The 23,711-nt window shown below is 44.2% G+C and overlaps 2 protein-coding genes across 2 annotated transcripts; one reads left to right on the plus strand and one right to left on the minus strand.

The window, feature by feature from the left end:
- Positions 1-4,075: 4,075 nt before the first annotated feature.
- Positions 4,076-5,635, minus strand: EV420DRAFT_1743774 (uncharacterized protein). The gene has a single exon (XM_060480083.1). The coding sequence runs from the start codon at positions 5,572-5,574 to the stop codon at positions 4,228-4,230; it is 1,347 nt and encodes a 448-aa protein (XP_060337946.1). The 5' UTR covers positions 5,575-5,635; the 3' UTR covers positions 4,076-4,227.
- An 8,039-nt stretch (positions 5,636-13,674) lies between these two features.
- EV420DRAFT_1636384 (uncharacterized protein) lies at positions 13,675-16,831 on the plus strand (the record flags this gene model as incomplete). Its single annotated transcript, XM_060476577.1, has 6 exons — positions 13,675-13,803; positions 13,854-14,072; positions 14,122-14,192; positions 14,237-14,539; positions 16,219-16,303; positions 16,352-16,831. 6 exons carry the CDS (start codon positions 13,675-13,677, stop codon positions 16,829-16,831), a joined length of 1,287 nt encoding a protein of 428 aa, XP_060337947.1.
- Between the last annotated feature and the right edge of the window lie 6,880 nt (positions 16,832-23,711).

A 23,711-nucleotide genomic window follows, 5' to 3' on the forward strand; every position in this document is an offset into this window, starting at 1 on the left:
GAGTTGCAATCCTTCCTTGGATTCTGTAACTTTTACCGGCGGTTCATTCGCGACTACAGTAAGCACGTCAAACCTCTCACATCCCTTACTGGGAAGCAGGAATGGAGCTGGGGGGAGTCGCAGCAGAAGGCCTTTGAGAAACTCAAGGAGTTATTCCGGGAGGATGTGGTACTGGCCATCCCACTAGATGAGGGGCGATTTCGCCTAGAGGCGGATTCCAGCGAGGGGGCGATAGGGGCGGTCCTATCTCAATGGCAAGACGAGAAGTGGAGACCCGTAGCCTTCCTCTCTCGGGCGTTGTCGGTCACAGAGCGGAACTACGAGATTTATGACAAGAAACTCCTGGCCATAATGATCGCCCTTGAAGAGTGGCGGCAGTACCTCATGGGAGCGAGGGAGGACTTTGAGATTTGGACAGACCATTCCAATCTCCAGTACTTCCGCAAACCTCAGAAGCTCAACCGACGACAGGCGCGGTGGGTAACTGAGTTAGCGGAGTACCAGTTTACCCTACACCACAAACCGGGGGCGCAGAATCGTAAAGCGGATCTCCTGTCACGAAGAGCTGATCATGACCAAGGAAAGGAGGACAACCGTGACGTAGTGGTCCTTAAGGCGGAACACTTTAGGGCGTTAATTATGCCTACCGCCGAGGAACTGCATGAAAGGATCAAGGCGGCCACACATGACCCTCATCGCTGGGATAGGGGGATATCCAACTCCTTAAATCACGAAAAGGGTGTCTCTCGCACTCAGGATCTACTATGGTACGACGGACGGATCTATGTACCGGTAGACCGCGACCTTCGAGGGCAAATTATCGCCCTCAAACACGATCACGCTACCACCGGCCACCCTGGTATTGAGAAAACCAAGGAGCTGGTACTTCGTGATTACTGGTGGCCAAGAATGCGTCGAGACATAGAAGCGTACGTAAAGGGGTGCGACGTCTGCCAACGAACCAAGGCGGATCGTCGCCCGAAGAAGGCCCCCTTACATCCCAACGAGGTTCCGGCTCGCCCATGGACTCACATTTCAGTGGACATGATCACCAAGCTGCCAAACTCCAAAGGTTTCGACTCTATACTGGTAATTGTCGATCGCTTCTCTAAAGCCATTATCCCTATCGCGTGCGATGAGCAGCTCACGTCGGCAGGGTTCGCGAGAATCCTAAGGGACTACGTCTACGTACCCTATGGAGTAATGCCTGAGAAAGTAATCTCCGATCGGGGATCGGTATTCGTCTCCAAATTCATGAAGGAATTCTATCGACTCCTACACGTTGAAGGAAACCCATCCACGGCCTATCATCCTCAAACGGACGGACAGACTGAGAGGGTTAATCAAGAGATCGAGAAATACCTCAGGATGTTCGTCAACGACCGACAAGACGATTGGAGCGAGTGGCTACCGTTGGCGGCGTTCACACATAACAACCGACAGCACTCGGCCACCGGATACTCCCCCTATAAAGTCATCTTCGGAAGGGACGGGGAGGTTATTAAGAAGCCTCAGCGAATGACAACGGTTCCGGCAGCGGGAAAGATGGTGGAAGAAATCGAAAAGGCGCAGGAAGAAGCCAGAAAATCATTGGAAAAGGCGGCGGAGTCCATGAAGAAGGCCCACGACAAACACAAAGGAGCAGCCGTGGAGTACCAAGTCGGAGATAAGGTATGGCTCGATGCGACCAACCTTCATCTCCCCCGACCGACTAAGAAACTGGGTGACCGACGAGTGGGCCCGTTCACAATTATCGCAAAAAAGGGGGCCTCAGCATACGAATTGAAATTACCGGCCGCGTGGAAAATCCACAACCGCTTTAACGAGTCTCTGTTGACGCCCTACATCGCGCCCTCCTTCCCTAATCAACCTCGACCCCAGAGACCACCCCCAGAGTTGATCGAAGATGAGGAAGAATACGAAATCGAAGAGATAGTCGAGCAACGAGACAGAGTAGTTGGTCGAGGGAGAACACGTCGCACCATAACGGAATATTTGGTGAAATGGAAGGGATACCTGAAGGAAGAGAACTCCTGGGTTAAACGGTCCAACATGGCTAACGCGGAAACGCTGGTTAACGAATACGAGGCGCGTATCCAAAGGATTCAATGGGAGGTAAACAAGTATGGACGGACGGTGGGTATTGATCCTAAAATACCACGCAACCTCCCCGTCCAGTATCACGACCCAGCCACGCCTTGCCTTACGGAAGTCGAGACCGTCTACTCCTCCCAATGCTCGGCTCCAGCGCATTCCGACGAAGAAATCAACGTGATAGGGGAGGTAGCGGCCTCGGATGCCGGACGAGCAAACGGACCCGTCTCAACTAGCTCATCCTTCCAACGGCTGGTAGTGGACATATTGGAAGCGATGGATCGAACATTAGAGGAGGAAAGCAAGAAGTGGCTCCGGGACAACAACGTCTCGGACGACAACTTTTGGAAACACACTCCCCTGAAAGACGATCCACTATTCGATAACGCTAAGGTCCGCGACTCCTATCTACGACGACGCGCCCAGGAGATCAAAAACTCTAGACGGGAAAACAGGCCCTATAGGAACCCACCAATCCTACTCGATCCTCCTACCGACGATGAAGGCGATGTAAACCACCTCCAAAAGGTGACTGAGAATTGGGATTTTGACAGCGAAGATGATGACAACGATGATGACAGTGTCTTATCTTTCTACAGTCAGTCACAACAAAGCGGAGAGGAGACTGAGGACTCATTCGGGACGAACGAGTCTTAAGGGGGGGGTAATGTTACGGTTATTCATTTCTTTTCCTTTTTCTTACGCATTCACGCTTACTCCATGCTGCGGTTCTGATTGGACATTCTCACAGTACTATTTTTAGTCTACTCAACGTGTATTTAAGTAGAGCCTCAGCTGGCCTAAAACCCAGCTTCGGCTAAGGTTTATTCTACCTAACATCGAACTCCGTTCTTCGTGACTATCTAAGTTCGTGACTGGCTCTCACCCATCTACTTTGACCCCTCTTGTATCGACCACCGAAGTGCGAGTGGCGATCTTGAGTTGATCTAAGTCGATAAGAGTTAGTGGCTAACACATGTCATCTTCAATGCCATGTTCATCAGCCCAACAGTGGAAAAAGGGCATTATAAAGTCACCATGATCACATGAGCCACTGATTTCATGTTACCAAAGTGGAAGAAATACAAGCATGTGTGGGAGCTAGTGAAGGCCAAATTAGGATGCAAACCCAGCTTGAATCTTATTCCTACTCACACAGAATATGACATTGAATTCGAAAGGTACTCTCCTCTTGTTCACAGATATCTACACACCACACTTACTCTGGAAATTTAAACAGTTCTCTCATCATGGAATTGTACCAACTACTCCCTTCCATTCAAAGCATACTCATGTATTTCTTTTATGTATTCTGTTTCATGGTACTATTTTTCTTTACTTATGTACTTTTTTGGATCATGATCAACTTAGTTGACTATTGAATAAGTATGGCAATAACTGAGAGCAGTTATATTCTTTCATTCCTCATGGATGTCAGAATGACATACAGTATAGGAAGAATCAGGAAGGTAATAAAAGAAGGGAGAAGAACAGAGAAAAAGAGAGAATGTCAGATGCACTGGCAAGGCACAGGATTGCACAGCCTGAATCCAATATGATAATAATAAAGCTAGTGTTGGAAAAAGGGGTATCAGTTTATTCCCAGTGTCACATGCATGGTAGCAAGCCAATAGTATTGTGCTTGGCTGAGCTCTGCAAACACATGAGGATCTATGCTACAGTACCTACTTTTATACTAAATGTACTTGGAAGCTCGTAGCCACGGAGCTACACTGAAGAACTCGTTCACACAGATGTGCAAGGAACCAGCTCGGTATTCGTGAGACGACGGTACAGATGGTGGTGGTAAACTAAAGAGACGTGACATGGCAATCCCTCGTATCTATGTCACATCGGGAATAGCCGATGTAACCGGCATCCGGGTTACACTCCTCCCCACTCTAAAAAAAACAAACGTACTAGTCCAAGTAGAAAGAAACATAAAGAAAAAGGAACGCTGGAACATGAAGACCATTGTCACGGACGAAACGAACAAGGAAAGTATTATCTTTCACGGGTGCGAACATAAGGACAGAAGTGACCAAAATATTGCAACATGGCTGAAGACGATAGCAATCAAAGAAAAGCGAGTACGAAAGCGATGCGAAAGACAACGGGTAGTGAGGGAAATCTTTAGTCAAAGTCATGGTCGGTGTCGTAGTCCGAGTCCGAAGAGTCGGGTCCATCTAATACAAAGGAGCCTGGCGTTTCCGGGATCTCGGCATCCCCAAAAGTAATTCCAGCTACTCGTTGGTGAGGGAGTAGAGGGCGGGTGGCTCGTGGAGCGACACCGGCAGCTGAATCTCCAGGGCAGTTACGTGCGCTGTGCTGCGTCCAGTTCAGCGAAGATGGGGTCTTCCTGCAATGGAAACAACCTCCAGAAGCCCGAAGAGCCTCTTTCTCGGCATAGGAAAGATCCGGAAAAGGGTAACGTGAACCGTTTGACGCGGCCGTAGATGCTGTGGGATGGGTAGAAGTGATGTGGGCAGTCGGAATGGCATGGGATTGGTCACTAGTCTGAACATTCTTGATTCGAACGACGTTCTCTGCAATTAGGCTCGCCCAAGTCGTAGACATCAGATTGACCAAGGCATCAAGCTTCATGGTTCCGTAGACTGACGCAAAACCCGTAGTACTACGGACGCGAAGGGATAAAATGGGATGCGCGAAGAATAATAGATGATTTTTGACAGAAGAGTCGGTGATGGTGTAGCCAGTGCCAGCAGACGCGAGGGCATTCCGCGCAGTTTGGAGGTCTGACACAAAAGACTGGAAGTCCGTCCCAGGTGCATGCTTTACCGAGTAGAAGGCAGCAAGTGCATCCAAACGCCAGTTGGAGGGGACAAAACGATCCTTCACCTTTGCGACAAACTCATCCCATGATGCCAGCTTCTTTAACGACTCCCGGTTCTCATTCCACCAAGCAGCGGCCTCAGCATGTTCCATCTTCAATCCAGCAACTAGTATTTGCGTCTCGGGTTTGATCTTCTTATCGGCATTGAGAGCAGACCAGGCCTCAAAGGAGTCTGCGCAGCGAGTCAGCCATGTGAGTGCAGCAATCGAGGTGACATTGGCGAGGGTAGGGAGATCTAATTTCGAAGACATTGGTTGAGGGCTAGGCGAGCAAGAAGAATCAAGTTCAGTCAATGGTGACGATGAACGGTTGGGAACGGGAGATAGACGAGGGTCTGTAGCGTGTTTGTCGGGTTGTTGATGTAAGTCTGGATCGTCCAAGGCTTCAAAGACGGGTAGGTGGTACTGCTGCGCGGTACGGCGCGTGAAACGGCGTGATGACGTGGCAGCGTCCAGTGTGGGAACGAAAGCGAAAGAAGAGAGCAAGTTGGATTGCAAAAAAAAAGTGGAAGCTCGTAGCCACGGAGCTACACTGAAGAACTCGTTCACACAGATGTGCAAGGAACCAGCTCGGTATTCGTGAGACGACGGTACAGATGGTGGTGGTAAACTAAAGAGACGTGACATGGCAATCCCTCGTATCTATGTCACATCGGGAATAGCCGATGTAACCGGCATCCGGGTTACAGTACTTTTACTAGAACTTTTCACACTTTTTCTCAGACTTCTTCCTTAATAAGCAGACTTGGCATGATGCCAGATTGCCAAATCCCAACAGCTAGTAAGTATAAATAGAGTAGAAAAGAAGAAATGAGATCATCAACTTTTTACCCATCACACTACACACACACTTTTAAGCTGACTATGTTCCGAGTCCTGTGTATACAGGATTCAGTCTATGCTAATCTGAGCATCTCGGTGGTGGTGTGTGATGGTGATAGTCTGACAATTTGCTATGATGTGCATGCTGTGAGTCAACTGCATTATTGTCACACATCACAGTTGTTCAGTTTTCGAGGCCAGCCAGGCCAGGCCCTGTTTTTGTTTTTGAGCAATGATTGCTCTTTTCCAGTGTCATTTTTTTGTCAAATAATGTAACAACCAACTCTTGAAGTCCCTTTGTGCAAGACAAGCCTTCCTGTGGGAACACTTCCTCAACCTTCCTCATCTCATCAAACAGCACTATGGCATCTTGACCAACCTATCCTGACAGCTTCTTAATGATATTACAAAGTTGAAAGTGGGACAGAACAATCTCAGGTTGTTGCCAGAGTATATAGCTCTGATGGATGCACATCCTTCTTTGGTCAGGACCTGTGTAAAACTGCTTTTCTAGTCATGCCTACATTATATCGTTTGACTTGGACAGGGTGTGTATGGATTGATTGATACTTGTTATATCTACTAACGTGATTCAAGGATTGGCCATGATTTCCTCCACTGATGCAGCTCTCTGGGGAAATGAGAGCTGTGTGCCTGTCAAACGATTCTTCCAGTGGCAAACTGTTCCTCAATAGCTTGACGGCCCCCTTGGACCTATTGTGAGTGGTAGGAGAATGTCTGGAGGCATGGGAGAGGAATTCCAGAAATCATAGTGTGTTTGTTGGCTGTTACTTGCATGCAAGGCATTGAGAACTGATTTTTTTGACAGTTTCCTTGGATCATACTCAGCATATCTGATGAGGCAGGCTTGACACTGTTGATGTATATGTTGCCCCATTGTGCTAGGTGGCCACTTGGATTGAATACCAGCTGAAGGATAATGTCTGAGTTACTGGAGATGGATGAGAAGGATCATGGTGCATTTATTAGTTGTAACTTACTTCCAAGGTGCTGACTTGTCTGCATTGGCCAGTTTTCTTCAATCACACCATGCTGAATGTCTGATCGATCTGATCATACTTAAAAATCTGGTTCTGTTGGGCCATGCTGGCAGGTTATGAGGTAAGGGTAGAGCTTGTCTTTGCCAAGCTTGATACTAACAAGATGTGAAGGATACCAACTTGGCTGGCTTGGTTTGACAAGGACAAGGCCTTGGTTGGCTGGCTCTGGGAATGCTGGGTCAGTGTTTCTTTGTTTGAGACAGGAGTACATGGGCAGGAGGGTTCAAATGTGTGTATTTTAATGATATGTCTACACATGCTCTAACTATTATTAGCTTAGGAGCATACACACTCTGAGCAAGCACAAGTGCCAGATGTGGATAACAGTGAGTATAGAGGGGAGGGACAGGCTCGAAGGAAGAGGGTTGTGGCTATAGCAGAGAGCCAAATTGAAGGGGAGAAGGGATTGTAGACAGGTCACACTTGTTTCAAGAAGGGACTGTAGGGAATGCAACTTCAGCCAAACTTTGGCCTCAGCACTCAGCTCCTATAGTTGCCTTTGTGAACCCTTCATTTGACTGAACAGCCGACAAATTTAAACCATCAAGTCTGTCAAAGTCATGAACTCTGCCAGGATATCTGCAGACTTTATGAGTGTAACAGTGTGCTATGTCTCCTTGGTTGCAAGGCTGCCATGCATGTACTCATTGTCATGAGCCAGGCTGTTGATGGCAATGGCGCACCATCAGCACATATGTCAACTGCACATCTATTGAGTTTTCTGGGGCATACTGTTAGAATCGTGGGGCTGGACTCAAACACAGTAGCAGAAATGGGTTACTTCAACCTGTATGAGTAATATTTGGGGGTAGTAGGTACCCTTTCACTGAGCCAGATGGTTGCGCAAAGCATCTCTGTTCTGTGTTCTTCCCACATCTACTGAAACATCATGCAAGACCCTCACCAACTTATCCTGCCAAAATATGTTTGTATACAGAGTACATATTTCTCCTCTTTTCATTTTCATTCGCTTGCTGATTGTTGGGCAGTGATGGCATGCTCTTCTTTGAGCATACAGTGAAATTGGGAGGTGGACCACAGATGCAGGGGTGATTGTAAAGACATGCAAGCATGCAATCCCAGTCCTTTGTTTGATATCAGAATTATCCTCTATATCTATACCGATGGAAGATGCTCACCAACATGTGGTGACCCTTTTCTAGCTGAATCCATGGCCCTATATTATTTCCTGAGAGTAATAACAGTTGCATAAAACTTTTGCCTTCCAAGTTCTCAAAGCCTGGCAGGACTCAGACATGCCATGCCCTGCGATGGCCTACCACTTCATCAAGCCCTATTGCAAGAATTATCAATACATCTATTCTAGGCTTGCTCATGACATGCCCTCTCAAACAACAAACCATATTTCCAGGCATGCTCATGACATGCCTATTTTATTAACTATAGTTTATTTAGGTACGCTTATAATGCACCATCAACTTCACTCTTCAAGACCCTGACCACTTATCAAACAACTACCCACGGTTACACAAAGTAACTCGACCTACCCCAACCAAACTTAACTAGTGGAAACCTATAGCATTCATGCTTGAACCCCTAAACTACTTAACTAGGACTGTACTAAACCAAAGTACCCCTGACACAGAATTGTATACATATCATGTAAGTATGTAATATCAATCCTTAGCATACATGACAATGTTAGTGCTCCTATGGAAATTGTGAGAATGCGCCATCTGTGACACTTGGGCTAATAATTCTAATCTAAGATAGCCCACAATCAGCAACATGAGAGAAAACGGTGAACCCCATGAAATTTTTATGGAGATGGCAGTATCATAAACACAGTGCAGACTATATACATTCAAGAAGCAGATACTATATTTATGTATGACCATGCAGAAACATGAAACAGGCTTCTGTATGGGTAGGCACACAGACTTCTGGAACAACCATCAGAGTCACTGATAGAGGTACTGACTTGATGCCATCACCATGCACGTACACTAAAATGAATGAATGTATTCCAAGGGTAAACATCTGTTGTGGATATTTGAGAGCAAAGCACTCTTACCAACAGAGGCTGTATAAGAAACAGGGGTGGATGTTCATCCAGACTTGCCTTCAATCTTGAGTAAATACTATCAAGTTCTGGCAAAGCAGTCCAGGGAGCCAGGTATTCTTCTCAGGATTCCATTAGAGACAGCATCCTTGGTTGAATCCAGAGTCCTCAGCTTGTGTCTTGTATGGTTCCAAATCGAGTGTGCATAGCAAACCATTGCAAGGCATGAGGGAACAACATTGGATAGGATACCATATAACTGAGGAGAGAAAGAGACTCTTGTGCAAGTTCAATGGCAGCCTATTAAATATGTTCAATGAATGAGCAAGCATAATGATAGCTCACAAGAAGGGTCTCACTATATTTTTATACACAACACATTCTGCTGCTTCAATAAATTCAGTATGTGGTAGCATCCTTGAAATTGCATCACAGTAGTAATGGGCATATACATCCCAATGTCTTTCTATCATGAGGCAAATTGTCATCAAATAGAATTTATGGAATGATGTTAGTGAAGGGCTATCGGTTGGTTGAAGGAAAATGATCAAAGATTGATGAACGGGTAGGGCTAGACATGCCTCCAGTGGCAATATCAGTGGAGGGAGTGGAGAGGCATACATGTTCAGCAGATAATGTGGGCCCAGAGGTGCGCTACCAAGCTACTGGGGTGGAATGGCCTGTGGACTGGCTAACTTGTGATCTGTCAGCATTTCCTGCTATGGCAGTATCATCCCTTTGGGTACCAGAGCATGACACTGCACTGCACACTGCAGAGATCTTGTAGGTATACTGGCTGCTGAATCCAACCTGTCAAACTTGCCATTCGCTATGGCTAACAATGCAACAAATGATAGCAAAGGATAAAAATGCTGGGGTGGAAGGGGAACTGACTCATATTCTGTCATTCTCTGAATCGGTATCTCTGAGTATTATGGAGCAAGGAGAAGTTCTGCATCCTGTGAAGGCCTTTTACCAAGGAGATGTGCAGGACATAAACTGTGTGTTGGAACATACCTGACAGGGGATGTAACAAATGACAACAGATGATAGTCCAACTGGGGTGGAACAGACCCAACTGGTGATGTAACGAGCAGTGATGGACTGTGATAGCCTTGCTGGGGTAGAAAACACCCAGCCAGTGATGTAATGAATGACAACAGATGATAACCTTGCTGGGTGGGAAGGGGAACTGGCTCGTGTCCAGTCCTCCCTTGCATAGGTATTTTCTCTGAGTATTCTGGAGCAAGAGGAGGCATCGCTTCCTGTGATCAATTTTTACCATAGGGGGGTAGGGGGGTAAGAGAGGTAGTCTGAGTACCAGAACAGACTTGTTCAACTTGTTATGCACCGTCAAAGGGGATTCAATGAATGATGGTGGAGGATGGAGCAGTTCATGATCTGTTGTTCCCTGGGTATGAAATATCTTCTCCAAAGATCCTGGAGTAGGAGGCAGCCTGGGTGCTCCCTGTGGCAGCCTCTTACCATGGGGATTGGTCCGGTGCATTGTCGTGTCTTGTGCATAACTGTTTGCCTTTGAGATTTCAGAAGAGGGACAAGAGAATGAGGTTTGATGAGAGTTTTCATCAAAATACTGGACCTTGATCAGTGCATCAAAATAGAACTATTTTCCTGCTGCAGCGAGGCATCTTGTAAGGCAGATGAAGACATTGCTTTGCTGCAGCAAGATGTCTAAGAGAACCCTCGCTTGTTTCTGGTATGGTGAAACTCAAGATAATCTAAAAGAATAATCTTAGAGAATGTCATTCATAAGAGAAATGTGCAAGTCTTGGTTTGGCGATGCAAAGCGAGTTGCAATACTCACAGTTTTAAGTTTGTCTACTTTTCTCGTATCTTGACAAGTGTGACGAAATCAAACTGGGTGAAAGAGAGATGTCACTTGGATGGCTGAGAGTCACACTTTTGTGATAGTTATGAATATTCATTATGGAAACCTCATGCCTCCAGTTAGCAACCGTGACAACAGATTTTTAATGTCGTGACTCCCTTTTACTGCAATGACAGCCAAATAAGATGAAGTTTGAATGAAAGTTTGTTTGTTGTGAGATGGTAGGTTCTATAATGCCACATGATGGGACGGTATCAGAGTTAAAGCTTTTCATGTGGTGTACAAGCTTGCACCACCAATCCGGAAACTGCTATGAAGTATCATTAGTTTTTGGCAATGCCCACTGGACCTCAAAAGTGGCTGAGCCTGACAGAGGACCTAAATTCCAATTAAAATCATTGGATCTGTGTAGGAACCAGACAGCTTCTAGTGAAATCAGGATAAGAAAATTCTTCTTACAATGTTGTTCAGCAGAATGGTATTGGAGGAGGGATGGGGAACATTGCAGCAAGGGACCCTTCGTCACTACGAATTATAGTCAGAAGACTGCAAGGGGCAATATCTCTGAATGTGATAATGAGGGAAATATCCATGATAAATATAACATCATCCTTCGTTTTTATAAAGAGGCTCGGTCAAGAAAATTGCCAGAGATTCTGGGACACTTTCATCAGGCTTTCTAGGGTGTAAGTTAGATTAGTAGTTTACGCTTATGTACCTGACCTGTATCAGCAGAGATAGCCAATAAAGCTAGTCTTTTAGTTTTTGATTTGTGCCTTTGTCCTTCCTTGAGCTTTAGATGTTTGAAAAGTAAAAGCACACTGAGCAGGAAGCTCTGAACCACAAAGGCATCATATTTTTGAATGTATCCATATTGTGGGCACACCCCAAATCACTGGCATCCTGAAAGTCAATGCTACAATTGCTAATGCCAAAAGAATTGGCCTGCCTGGTGTGAGAACTGGAAATAGATTTTGGACTGGTAACTACCACACAAATGAATGACAAGAATAGAGCTGACATGTGACAGACTGGTAAAGCTCGTCAGAACCACTTCTTTGCAATATGGGCAGTAAGTCCAACCAAAAATATGGGTTAAGTGTGCAACTTCCATGATTTATTGGTATATGCATCGACTGCGTGATGAACTGGATGATGTCACATGACAACAACATGACAATCACATACTGCACCAGCCAACCTCTACGTAAGCATGTGCGCTTGTACCACTGAGGATATGTATAGTGCTTCAATGACAGAAAATACAGCAGTATGCATACAGAAGTCAGTACTATCTCTGAGGAGTGGCCAGGGATAATCATGTGTTGATTGGAACCTTCTCCATGCTCGATGGATATTCATAATCTCTTTCAGGTAGGAGAAATCTATTCACTGGCAATAGGCATGCCAAGTCCAGATTCAATATCTCAAAGCAAAGTACACTTGCCAATCAAATATGTGCCTTGATTAGGTGTACACTGTATCAGGACCTGATGAGGAACCTAAGAATCTCTTTATGTGGCCATAACCTTTATATACTTGTACATCCTTGTAGGGATTCCTTCGGGGTTGGTGCAGAGAAATTGGGATGTCTATTATTGGACAGATAGATCATTGATCACCTATGGTACCCAAATTGAATAAGAATTTTCTATACATTGCGATGACTATACTTTTGGGCCAACGTCATGATCATTATTAAGAGAAGATTATTTGCTTTGCCCTAGTTGATTGTTCAATCTCAATCCCCGATTTAAAGTACCAAAGAAGTGAAAACCGGCATCACTGAGTTAGCCTTTCTGATTCGGCAAGGGTTCAGCATAGTACTGCCAATCTCAAGTCATGAGTAATGGAAGATAGTAAATGTTATTGAAATATCTTTTCTTCAGCACCAGTTGTAGATAATCTGGAAATTTCGAATGGGAAGTTGTATGCTGCAGATATTGGGTGTTCAATGTTTGACATTGAATGAGTGGTTTGAGGCTTTTTGGGATGGCAACAGATTAAGCTGCCTTGAAGGCATCAGTGCAGCAGCACATCTAGGTTGACATGCGGCAAGAGCAGCAAAGGTCCCAGTAACCTAGAAGATACTATCAGAAGCATCAAGACATTCCTTGTGACACCGATACACAGACTCTCATATCTTCCTCCTTCTCAAGAGTGCACATTAAACTTCTCGCTTGAATTTGTATTGAAATATGTTCAACAGACAGGTATGTTAATGTCTGTTTTTTGTTCATTTTGCTTGAACATATTTAATACTCTCAGCATGTCAAGCAGGTGTGATAACAGTTTTGCAACAGTTCCGATAAGTTCTAGCCATGGAACATTCCCATACTGAGAGCCAGAAAGTAGCTTATCAAAGTATTCGACAGGGTACCTCTTACGTGGGAGGATCAAGATACTCAACACTATCTTTTCAAAGATCTCTCAGCAAAGAGAATTCATTGCATCATCACCATCTCTCACTCTTCATTTTGTACCATGCTATTTCGTATTCTCCAGACCTCTGTTCTGAAGGACCTTGATTGTATGCATATGGGATTCAAATTATCACAACTGCCAAGAACACCTGTATTGTAATGTATCACCAACCTCCTAAAATTCAAGACCACAGAACAATGACTCGCTTTGACTCACTGATGACATTGCCTTATTTATCATCCCTGTTCTTTGATTAGCCTAGGTACATCAAATAACCTTTGCAAGTCCTTATAACAGCACCTCCCTTGAAGCTGTCAAATAGAAGCATGAAGTTCTCCTCTTTCCACCATCACCTTTTCACTCTTTTCATCGCATTTTATTTGGCTGTTCTGCTGACTACTAAACCCAGCTTACACTCAGACTTATCTAAGCATTCAAGAAGCAGTCCCCTTTCACTCTTGTGCATTGTCCCCGACAATAGGCCATATCAGTGGTTTCCATCACCACAGAATGTCACACAAGGAAGCTATAATGTCGAGTTTTCCTTGATGCAAAGCAAAGCTGCAGGCATGACTTCTGCCTACCCAAGTGCCTCTACCAACACATTATTTCCACCAAGTGTGAATTTTGACCCCCATCCTACACTGTTCACATGGGGAATCTTGCAGCAGATGACGGTACAATTTCAGGCCTCTTGATCTAGCTGTTTTCACTGAAACAACTGTAGACCTCCCAAGTTTTCCCACAAATTCCCTTGGCTGGAACAGCTAGATTTGCTATTTCTTCATTACATTCTGCATACTCCATGGGCAGGGATTACATTTCCCATGATGATGATAATAACCATGGATTGTGGCAGAACCATGATATCATACCGGCACCGGCCCTCTTTGATGAATACCTCTTGAGTTTTAGTATTGCCTATCCAACTACCCAGTCAGTCCAAGTAAGCCAATGTTCTCTGATTGCACTTCTTCAAACTGACATGAGATTAGTATGGTAACTCTTCCCAGCAGCATGAGCTCCATACAGTTTTGAATCATATGCACTTGAGCTATGATGAATTGTTCTGTGAAATGCTTGTCTCGTCTATGCTATCCTTTCCTGCAGTCATGCAGAGCACTTCCAGATGCTGGCCTGGGATTCTGATATGAATGCTGAAGACTCTCCTTCCACTCCAGTAGTAGCATCATCAGATCCTGATCTAGACAGCGATTCTTCTTCTGCTCCAGCCATGGCATCATTGGATTCTGATGAGATCCTGGATCCCGATATATACATTAACTCTCCTTCCACTCCAACCATGGCATTGTCAGATTCTGACTGGATCCTGGATTATATAGATGGAAATTCTCCTTCTGCTCCAGCAATGAATCCTGACAGGAAGAGGAGCACAGGTAGTGATGATAGCCAGTGTGACGCAAGGGCACTGAAGTGCAATTATCTGGAACCTTCAAAATGGCAGTACCCCTCCTGCTCCTTTTGCAGACAACATCACTACGCTTGTAGGAAGTCAAAGGAGGGGAGCTCAGGTAACACCTGCTTGTAAGTGTCTAGTATACTACACCCTATTACACCCTATGCCCACGTTCACCAATTGGCATGTTGTTTTTAGTGAATGTGCTCGAAGACAACTCAAGTGAACTTATCCAACAATGAAACTTAGCTGGAGCCATGGTATTACAGGAAGGATGCTGACCAAGAACAGTGGCTTGGTCTGCTTCTCTTGTCAAAAAAATCACTTCGCCTGCAAGAGGTCTAAGAAGGGCAGTACAAATATGATATGCGAGTAAGTGTCAAGTATGTCATACCCTATGCCAAAATTGGCTAATTGACATATTACCTGTAGTCAATGTGATAGAAGACAGCTTGAGTGCAATTATCCTAGGCCTTTTACCCATTCAACTTTGCGCTCTGCCTGCCAATTCTGCAAAAAACACCACATGTGCTGCAGGAGGTCCAAAGAAGGCAGTGGGGATACAACCTGCAAGTAAGTGTCCAGTATGCTACACCCTAGGCTAAAGTTTACTAACTGGCAGGTTTGTAGTGAGTGTGATGAAAGACAGCTCAAGTGTACGTACTCGGAGTGGAATGATAAACAACGTAAATCCCCACAAGCAGGCATGCATTGAGCTTGGGGCATGATGTGGACTCTGCCATGTGAACATGTCTACTATTAAACATGAACCACTACTTCTACATGATTTAGGATTATAGACCATTAGGCCTTTTTCTATTTTCTCTCTCTCTCTTGATAGCCATCTGTCCTCATAAGATATTGTCACCTGGCATTTCTTGTATGACAGTTTTTTGTTTCAAGATCATGTCTAGGTTTAACACACCCTGTATCCATAAAGTCATTGTGCCACCATCTAACAAACTAATATATCAATATATCAGTGTCTATAATTGCAGTAAAGTGTGATACATCAATTGCCTATTTCTATGCAGTCGCCAGGTCCCTGATTCTTTTCTTTTGTGCTAAGCTGTATTCTTTGCAAGTCTGTGTTAATGTTTGTTAATGTGCTTGTTCAAGCCAAACTATAGAATACAGTTCGATATTGCTGTAATATTCCTTCATCCAGTTGAGAAATTCCCTTGATTTGAATTGTGGACCGACCAACAGTCAATCTTCCAAAGCAACACTGGTCAGGGCATTAAAAAATGTAGATGTCCTGAAACGAGAAAGATTAGTAATGCAAGGCTACTCCCAATCTGGATGTCCATGAAGATTACACCCACCCCATGCTGGAATATGCACACCCCACCCTGACCATCAGTCATTGGAAGAATGTGGTGATTGCTGAGTCAACTGTCAGTATTGGGACAATGATATCATGTCCCTCGAGTCACTTACATCAGCCAAAGTATTCCACTGAGAATTCGCCGACACATACAACTGCCACTTTGAACAACCTGTTCACACCGGCACTTGAAACAAATGTGCTGATTCCATGGATCTGGTTTATAGCATGCCTGTAATGTATCATTATCTCTCGTGTCATGATGAACATCCTTCATGATGAAACTGTATCTCTTCCAGCATGCACTTTGCTTTCATGTTATGCTGAAATCAAACATTTGGTTGATAGTCTACTCAACGTCATCCTGGAAGATCCTCATAGACTTCAGTTGCAGCAGAATGTTATAGCATCATTTGAGGCTTTGCTAGAAAGGGTGCACCACTTCTCAAGTCCAATATCCAGCTCTAACAGTTCCACATAGCTTCAACATTTACTGTCTGACAAGCAAGCTATTACCATCCATAGAAATGTCCAGACTTTCAAGAGACTGCTTTGTGAAGCTGCTCTATGTTCCTCTGATCCTCTGCACTATCCACCAGTTGTAATTCCTGGTGAAACCAAACCATCGAAAAGGAAAGGACAACCTTCTGCCTCCATTGACCCACAGCTCCTTAAGGATTTAACCATGAGTTATGGTGGCACTGTGAAAATAGGCAGACTGTTGGGGTTTAGTGCAAGGACCATCCGAAGGCTTCAGCTCAAGTGGAATCTTGTATTGCCAGGACAGGCACCCTTCCAGATTCATGTCACAGATGATGGGACAGAATGTTGGAGCCATCACATCACTTGCCCTCAGATGTCCAACCTTTCAGATGAAAAACTTGACTCTATGGTCCACGAGATACTCATGGATCACCCTCACCATGGTCGCATAATGCTGTCTGGTGTAATTGCTAGCTGAGGCTTACAAGTATCTCAAGAGAGGATTAAGAGCTCATATGAAAGAGTACATGGTCCTCCTAGGCAATTTGGTTGACACTCTATTCCTTGGCAATCCTATTTTGTTCCTGATGCTAATTCGTGTTGCCATCATGATGGAAACCATAGTGCATGCCTAGTCATTCCATTTATCAGCTTTATTGATGGCATTGTTCTTAAAGCTCATCCACTGGAAATTCATGGTCCATATGTTCATAGACAGGCTGTCTTCAGAATTAGGGTGTCAGGTAATAACAAGCAAAGGACTGTTTTAGACTTGTTTCTTGAAGTGATTATGCTTTGGGGAGTACCAATGCAGTGTTGTGAGGACCACGGGATTGAAAACACCATGGTGGCCCAATGGATATACCATTATTGAGGAGACAATGGCTACATATGGGGAAGGTGAAGATAACTCAGGCAAAGTTTGAGATGACACTGATCCATCTCTCCAGGTCTGTTTACAACACTTGAATTGAAAGACCTTGGGTGGTTGTTGTGGAAGGCTTTCTCAAAAAGTGGATTTCTTTCTTTGAGGATCTTGAGTGGCATCATGGTTTAGAACGAGATAACAATGAGCATCTGGCCCTTCTGCACTTCCTTTTCCTTGGGGACCTCAATGATGATGTGCAAAGATAGACACATGCATGGAATGCTCACAAAATTGCTGTTCATGGAGGCAAGAGGGCTTCTCCAAATGAGATGTTCCTTGAAAGCCAGCTTTTAGATAGTTAGTGAGGGTTTGAACATCTTTTGGTTGATGACCCTCTTTGTCTTCATCCTAACCAAGTTATTCAAAATTTTGGATTGTCAGAGCGAATGCTTGATGATTTACGCTATCATAGCCAAAGAGGGTGCTAGCAAGCCAATATTCCTGGCTGTAAGCATTATCATGCTTTCCATTTACCAATTATCTCTTGTGCCCTTCCAATGCCACCTAGTATGCAATATGTGGAGGTTAATCCCTCTTTGCTTGAACTCGATCCAGTACAGGTCAACTTAATGCAAGATCATTTGAGATAATCTGAATCCAAGGACCTGCTGTCTCATTACATGAGCATATGATGACTTCAGTGGATAGCAGGTCTGGAATTCATCAGAGGTGCTGTGAGGGTCAGATGTTAAAATGGTTGCATACCCTGCATACCTTTTGTAAAGAGCTGTAACCGCATGCCTTGCCAACTTTCCTGCAATTAGTACATACACTGACCGACAAAAATAAAGAAACACATGGTTTTTTTGATCGGAGTCGCAATAGCTCCTCAACGCTGCAATATTTTTTTGGACTTCCAGTGAGTGTAATGTAGCTTGATATCTGTAGTTTAATATTATGAAAAGAATGAGGCAAAAATACCAGTCAGTGAGCAAAGTAAGAGGGCTGCGAAACCACATGCCAATTTTGATGATGTAATGGCATCACATCAACGTCAGAACCAACTTGAATCTGAACCACCACCTGGGCCGATTGCACTGAAATTCCTATCATGTATTCACCTCCTCCTCGCAAACCAAATGTGCCTATTACCCCTACAAAAGCAGCCCGTATTTGCACTCTCCTCAATGAAGGCCACACCTGCACTGAAATCAGCAATGTCATTGGATGTTCATGCTCTACCATCTGCAAAACTGGCCACAAATATGAAGGGAAGGAGAACTACTATGCTCGCATTGAAGGGCGAGGCCGCCCGTGCAAGATGGACGATGCAGATATTAAATTTGCCATGCGAAAAATCCGTAGTCACAGCTGCTGAACAGTGGTCGATGTTCAATGGGGGTATTTTGACCATCTTTCGGAGCGCACTGTGCAGCACAGGCTTTCAGATGAGGGCCTGAAGGGTTACAAGAGGTGGAAGGTACCAATGCTCACGAAGGCTCATGTTAGAAAGCGAAGGGTGTGGGCAGAGGCACATGCAGAATGGGGAGCAGAAAAATGGGGTACTGTGCTCTACTCAGATGAGTCCAAATTCAACTTCTTTGGGTCGGACGGAGTGCAGTGGTGTCGTAGGGGTCCTGGTGAGGCACTAGATGTGCATAACGTGTTGCCCCGGTTGAAGCATGGAGGTGGGGGGGTGATGGTCTGGGGATGCATGACGAGTTTGGGCTTCGGATGGCTGATTTTGGTGGAAGGCACTATGAATGCTGTCCAGTACTGCCAGATACTTAATGAAGGACTTCTCAGCACCCTCCAGGACTACGAACTCTCAGTCGACGATGTCCTTTTTCAACAGGATAATGACCCCAAGCACACAGCTCGGCTTACGAAAAAGTGGCTTGCCGACCAAAACATCTCTGTAATGGACTGGCCACCAAACAGCCCCGACCAAAGCATCATAGAGAATGCTTGGGCTACTCTCGAACATCGTCTGAACAACAGACCACATCACCTGACAACGACTGCCACATTATTTGCCATTCTGCAGGAGGAGTGGGCTGCACTTGGAAAAGAGTATTGCAATGCATTATATGGTAGTATCCCATCACGGGTGAGGTCCTTGATATTGGCAAAGGGCAGGCATACTAGATATTAGGTTGTTGGACTTTTCGTCAGGTCAATTATCTTGTTTTCTCATTTTACTTACACTGCTAAAAATGACACTCTCGGCTAACATATTTATATCTCATCGTTTTTTTCATGTATGTACCTCATTCTTTTTCTAACAATAAACTACATCAATTAAGCTACATTTCTCTCACTGAAAGTCTGAAAAAATATCGCAGTGTTGAGGAGCTATTGCGACTCCAATCAAAAAACCACGTGTTTCTTTATTTTTGTCGGTCAGTGTATATAAAATTGGTTTTTTTCTAAATCTGATAGATTTATCCCTCCTCTGACGATAGACATAGGTAAGGCCTCACTGTGGCATAGTTATACCATTCCAGTTATATATACACATGTTTTAATGAGTGAGGCACTGCCTGTGCATCACAGATCTCCTTTATCAAAAGGTACTCCCCCTTCTATGCTATCTAAGGATACCCAGGATGATTCCGGGTACATCAGCAGATCAAGAAAAAATGAGTGTGGTCTGACATAATTCTTATCCACCTTGTCAAGGCCTTATGGATCCATATAACCAAGGCATGATGTTGTGACCTTTTCATATGCCATTAGACACCTACATAATAATAACTTGTCCTTCAAGATTGTGGTCTGGCATGCACAGATTGATTGTAAAATGGTAGTAGTGATTGTATTTGTCTCTTAGGCGTGACATATAAAAATAATACATATCAGAAAACCCCCATATCTTTGACATCATGGTAGCTTGACTCCACAGGTCCATCAGAATTGGTGCATTCTTCACAAAGCCTCTCATCCCTATTGTCTTCAGAGCTCTGATCTTTGCCATCATTTTCCCATGTGTGTATGCCCATGACAGCTCCACAATCCAGTGTCTATTTGTCCCCATTTTGCATGTGGAGACTTGTCCAACTTTACCTGAGCCTGTTAGTCGAATACTGACTTCACAGTGATTCTTGTGAAGTGAGGGTCCTTCGGGTGTATTGATTTTTTGGCTACACCTCACTTCTGTGGGAACACAGGAGAAAGGGGAAGCTCACATGATAAAAGGTGATGTGGTGCAAGTTGATTCCAAGCTCACAATCACCAGATCGATGTGTCATTATGAAATTTTAATTACATAAGTGAAGATGGAAAGTAGTAAGATAGACTCAAGCATAGAAACCTCACTGCCAACGAAAAACATGAAACACATACCAAAACCTGTTATTCCCTCCCCATGGACATGATCTACTAGAGGACAGAGGGAAGAGATACTTAAGCTATGGAACTTGTTAATGACATCATCGCAGGATGAACAGGACAGAGCACTCACCAAAAAGAGACTCCCTCTCCCAACTGCCACATTCCTAAGAATGGTTCTCACCATATATACTCTCTGAAGAAAAGAAAATATATTCATAAAGATTATCCTTATGGGCAAAGCTGAATATTAGGAATGGCTCATAGTGACCTTGAATCGGAGGAGAGGTTAACATAGACTAGGAGTCAATGACAAGGAGGAAAGTTAAGTGAAATCTCGGGTTGCAGCTCTGTCTGACATGATGGCCTGGAGGTAAAGTAAAGTTTGCAAGGGGTCTCTTAATCTAACGCAAGAACTGTAGGCCTGCCTCCTAATGAATGCAAAGGCTGAGGTTTAGATCATGGCTGCCCAAAGACTGATAGTGCCAGCAGAGAAACAGGGTAGAGCAATATATGCAATGCTCATGTCGGTTGTCATAATGATGAAGATTCTTTCTGAAGAAGATGAGGATGTGAAACACGATCCTTGGTGGTGGAATGAATATCCGCATGCACCTCTAGAAGAATACTCTAGTCAGTGTCCATCACTGAACAGTAGATGGTGGTACAAACAGTCGGATGGCCCTGGAAAAAAATGAGCCTAGAATTGCTGACCAGTTCAGCCCTTGCTGTCTTCAGTAGAAGCTCCGATGACATGTTGCAGAGACAATTCACTGCAACCTGTATTTCTGTTGCTTGGGGAAAAATGAAGAGCAAGCCTGGCAACGAGGCTCAGTAGCATAAGGATCTGGACAAGTGTCAAAGGGCGTCCATGCTGCTGATAAGGCTAAAATTGGTGGTGGTGAAGCTGGGGAACAGAATCATTGAAGTTAAATGTGGTGGTTGCTGGATGCTGGTGATGGTATTGAGTTCATGTCAAGCACTTGATCATAGACCTATCCTTCCTAATGATAGAAACCAGAGCTTGAAATGGTTTTATGACAGTAAAAAGGCACACTGAGGCAGCCCCATAAAAGTCTAATGTTAACTCATACAGCCAGCACCAGGATCAATGAAGGCTACATTATCAGGAAAGAGGACTAGGCCTCTGCTTGAGGTTTACTTTGCTTTCCTAGGTCCTCCTGCAAAATCGTCATTCTATCCCTGTCCTCAAGTTGAGTGAAGAGAACCTCCTAGATGGTGGTAGGCAGGGTTGAGCTCATGGAAGCCATCTTGTCAGTAGGATATTTGAAAATCTTCTGCAGAAGAAATAGTCAGTTTTTACGACATGTACATCTTACAAAAGAATGCACCTGACACTGAAAATCCAAACGATGATTCTGCAATGCTCTCAAGACCAAGGTATAGATATTTGAATCTTAGCAATAGACACAGGTAGTAGACAAAGATATTGGTTCTGTATGGAAAGGAGAAGGCAGGAAGAGAGTAATATTCCCAGAGAAATAAGGCAGTCACATCCATGATGATGGTAGGAAGCAAAGAGCCCACGACCCAGTGTCGGGCCGATACTGTAACATCTCTGATTCTGCTCTCATCAAGTCCTAAGTTCAGCTGCACTCAATGACTGTGACCATGACTATGAGGTAAGCTTTTCAATAGGTGAAGAAATGACACGTCTACTTACCAGGATATGCAGGAGTACTATAGCTGAAAGTTTTGAGCAGTTTCAGTAAGAGAAAGTTGATTGGGATATGGGTTTTCTAAGAGATCTGAAGACAGGAAATTCTTGAAGGATCAGTAAGTTGTTTGTCAGTGTGGAGAAAGGTGTATTGCTTTTTGGACTTGAGATTAAGTTGGTCTTATCAATATACCTTACAGATGATGTTTTAGGTATGGAAATGTGCAGTGGAGGGAGTACAAGAAGCATTAATGATGAGAACACCTGACTTAACTAGCAGCCAGAGGATATGGTGGCATTCAACCGTGGGTTCGATGTTAAAAGAGCCTGTAGAGGGGCCAGTGCGTGAAGGGTCGATGACACTGTCAGTACTGCATTTGCTATCTTGCTAACCCCTGTTTGTTCCAGTGGATTGCTAGTCTTCCAGTTCCCTAGGCAGACAGGGAAGCAGTTGAGATTTGAAATAAAGTGAGTTGTCATCAGTGAAAGCTTTGCATGGGGAATGCTGCATTCTTTGGGCCGATCATTGAAAGATGATTGGATTAATCAGGCCCAACAGAGTCCTAATAGATACCTGTCTGGCAACTTCTGCTTGCAATTTCCATGAGAACAGACAAATGCTCACATTAGTGGTACACTGAGACAGAAGGCTACAGTGAAATTGTCATATAAGCAGGTATGTACATCCCTAGGCTAATTTTATTTTGTAAACACATGTTATATATCATTTCTCAGGTGCTTTTCATACTAGTACTACAGAACATTATTGAGAGTAATTTGGTAGACTGGAAAAAAATGCCTTAATGAAGATTGAAAAGTCCACATCCTCAGTTTTACAAGGTTTTATAGTACGGGGGATGGCTATGCTCATATAGAAGTATGCAGGAAGTATTCTCAAGCTCTGGCTAGACCTTATATAACCCTCAGCCAATCCTGAATATCTCAGACACTTTAGGGCGTGACAACATCGTTTGGTGGTCAGGGTCCAAGGCCCAGCATTCCTTCACTCTAGGCAATAAAATTATGAGAGAAAGCTCCTGGTGCAAGGAGGATCATGACTCACTAGATGCACAGAGCACAAGACATATGGAGCATGGTTGGTATATACATCTTATATATTACTGGTCTTGATAAACTGTACATTAGATGTGGGCAAGCCAATTTCTGGAACAGGTTTCATGCAATTTGCCTGCTTCGGACAGAAGACATTATGTGCTTGAGTTATAAAACCTTGGCTAGTGTACCCTTTTCAAGGCTTTTATCTTCATACATCTGCCTTTGTGCCTGCACCAGTTTGAGGTATAATATTTTGCCACACCCTAAATGTCCAAGGTGATCTTCATCCCACAAGCTGCACAGGTGATGGAGAAGAAGGTAAATTTTGTAGCCCAAATATCTGCCTGGAGTGAAGAGTATTGTTCTTGTGCATTGCAATACTTCTTAGATGGAGGGGATACCTGCATGAATGGTAGGGATCAGGAT

The sequence above is a fragment of the Desarmillaria tabescens genome (genome assembly GCF_030435595.1).
Source record: "Desarmillaria tabescens strain CCBAS 213 chromosome Unknown EV420scaffold_3, whole genome shotgun sequence".
In the NCBI taxonomy this organism is placed as follows: Eukaryota; Fungi; Basidiomycota; class Agaricomycetes; order Agaricales; family Physalacriaceae; genus Desarmillaria; species Desarmillaria tabescens.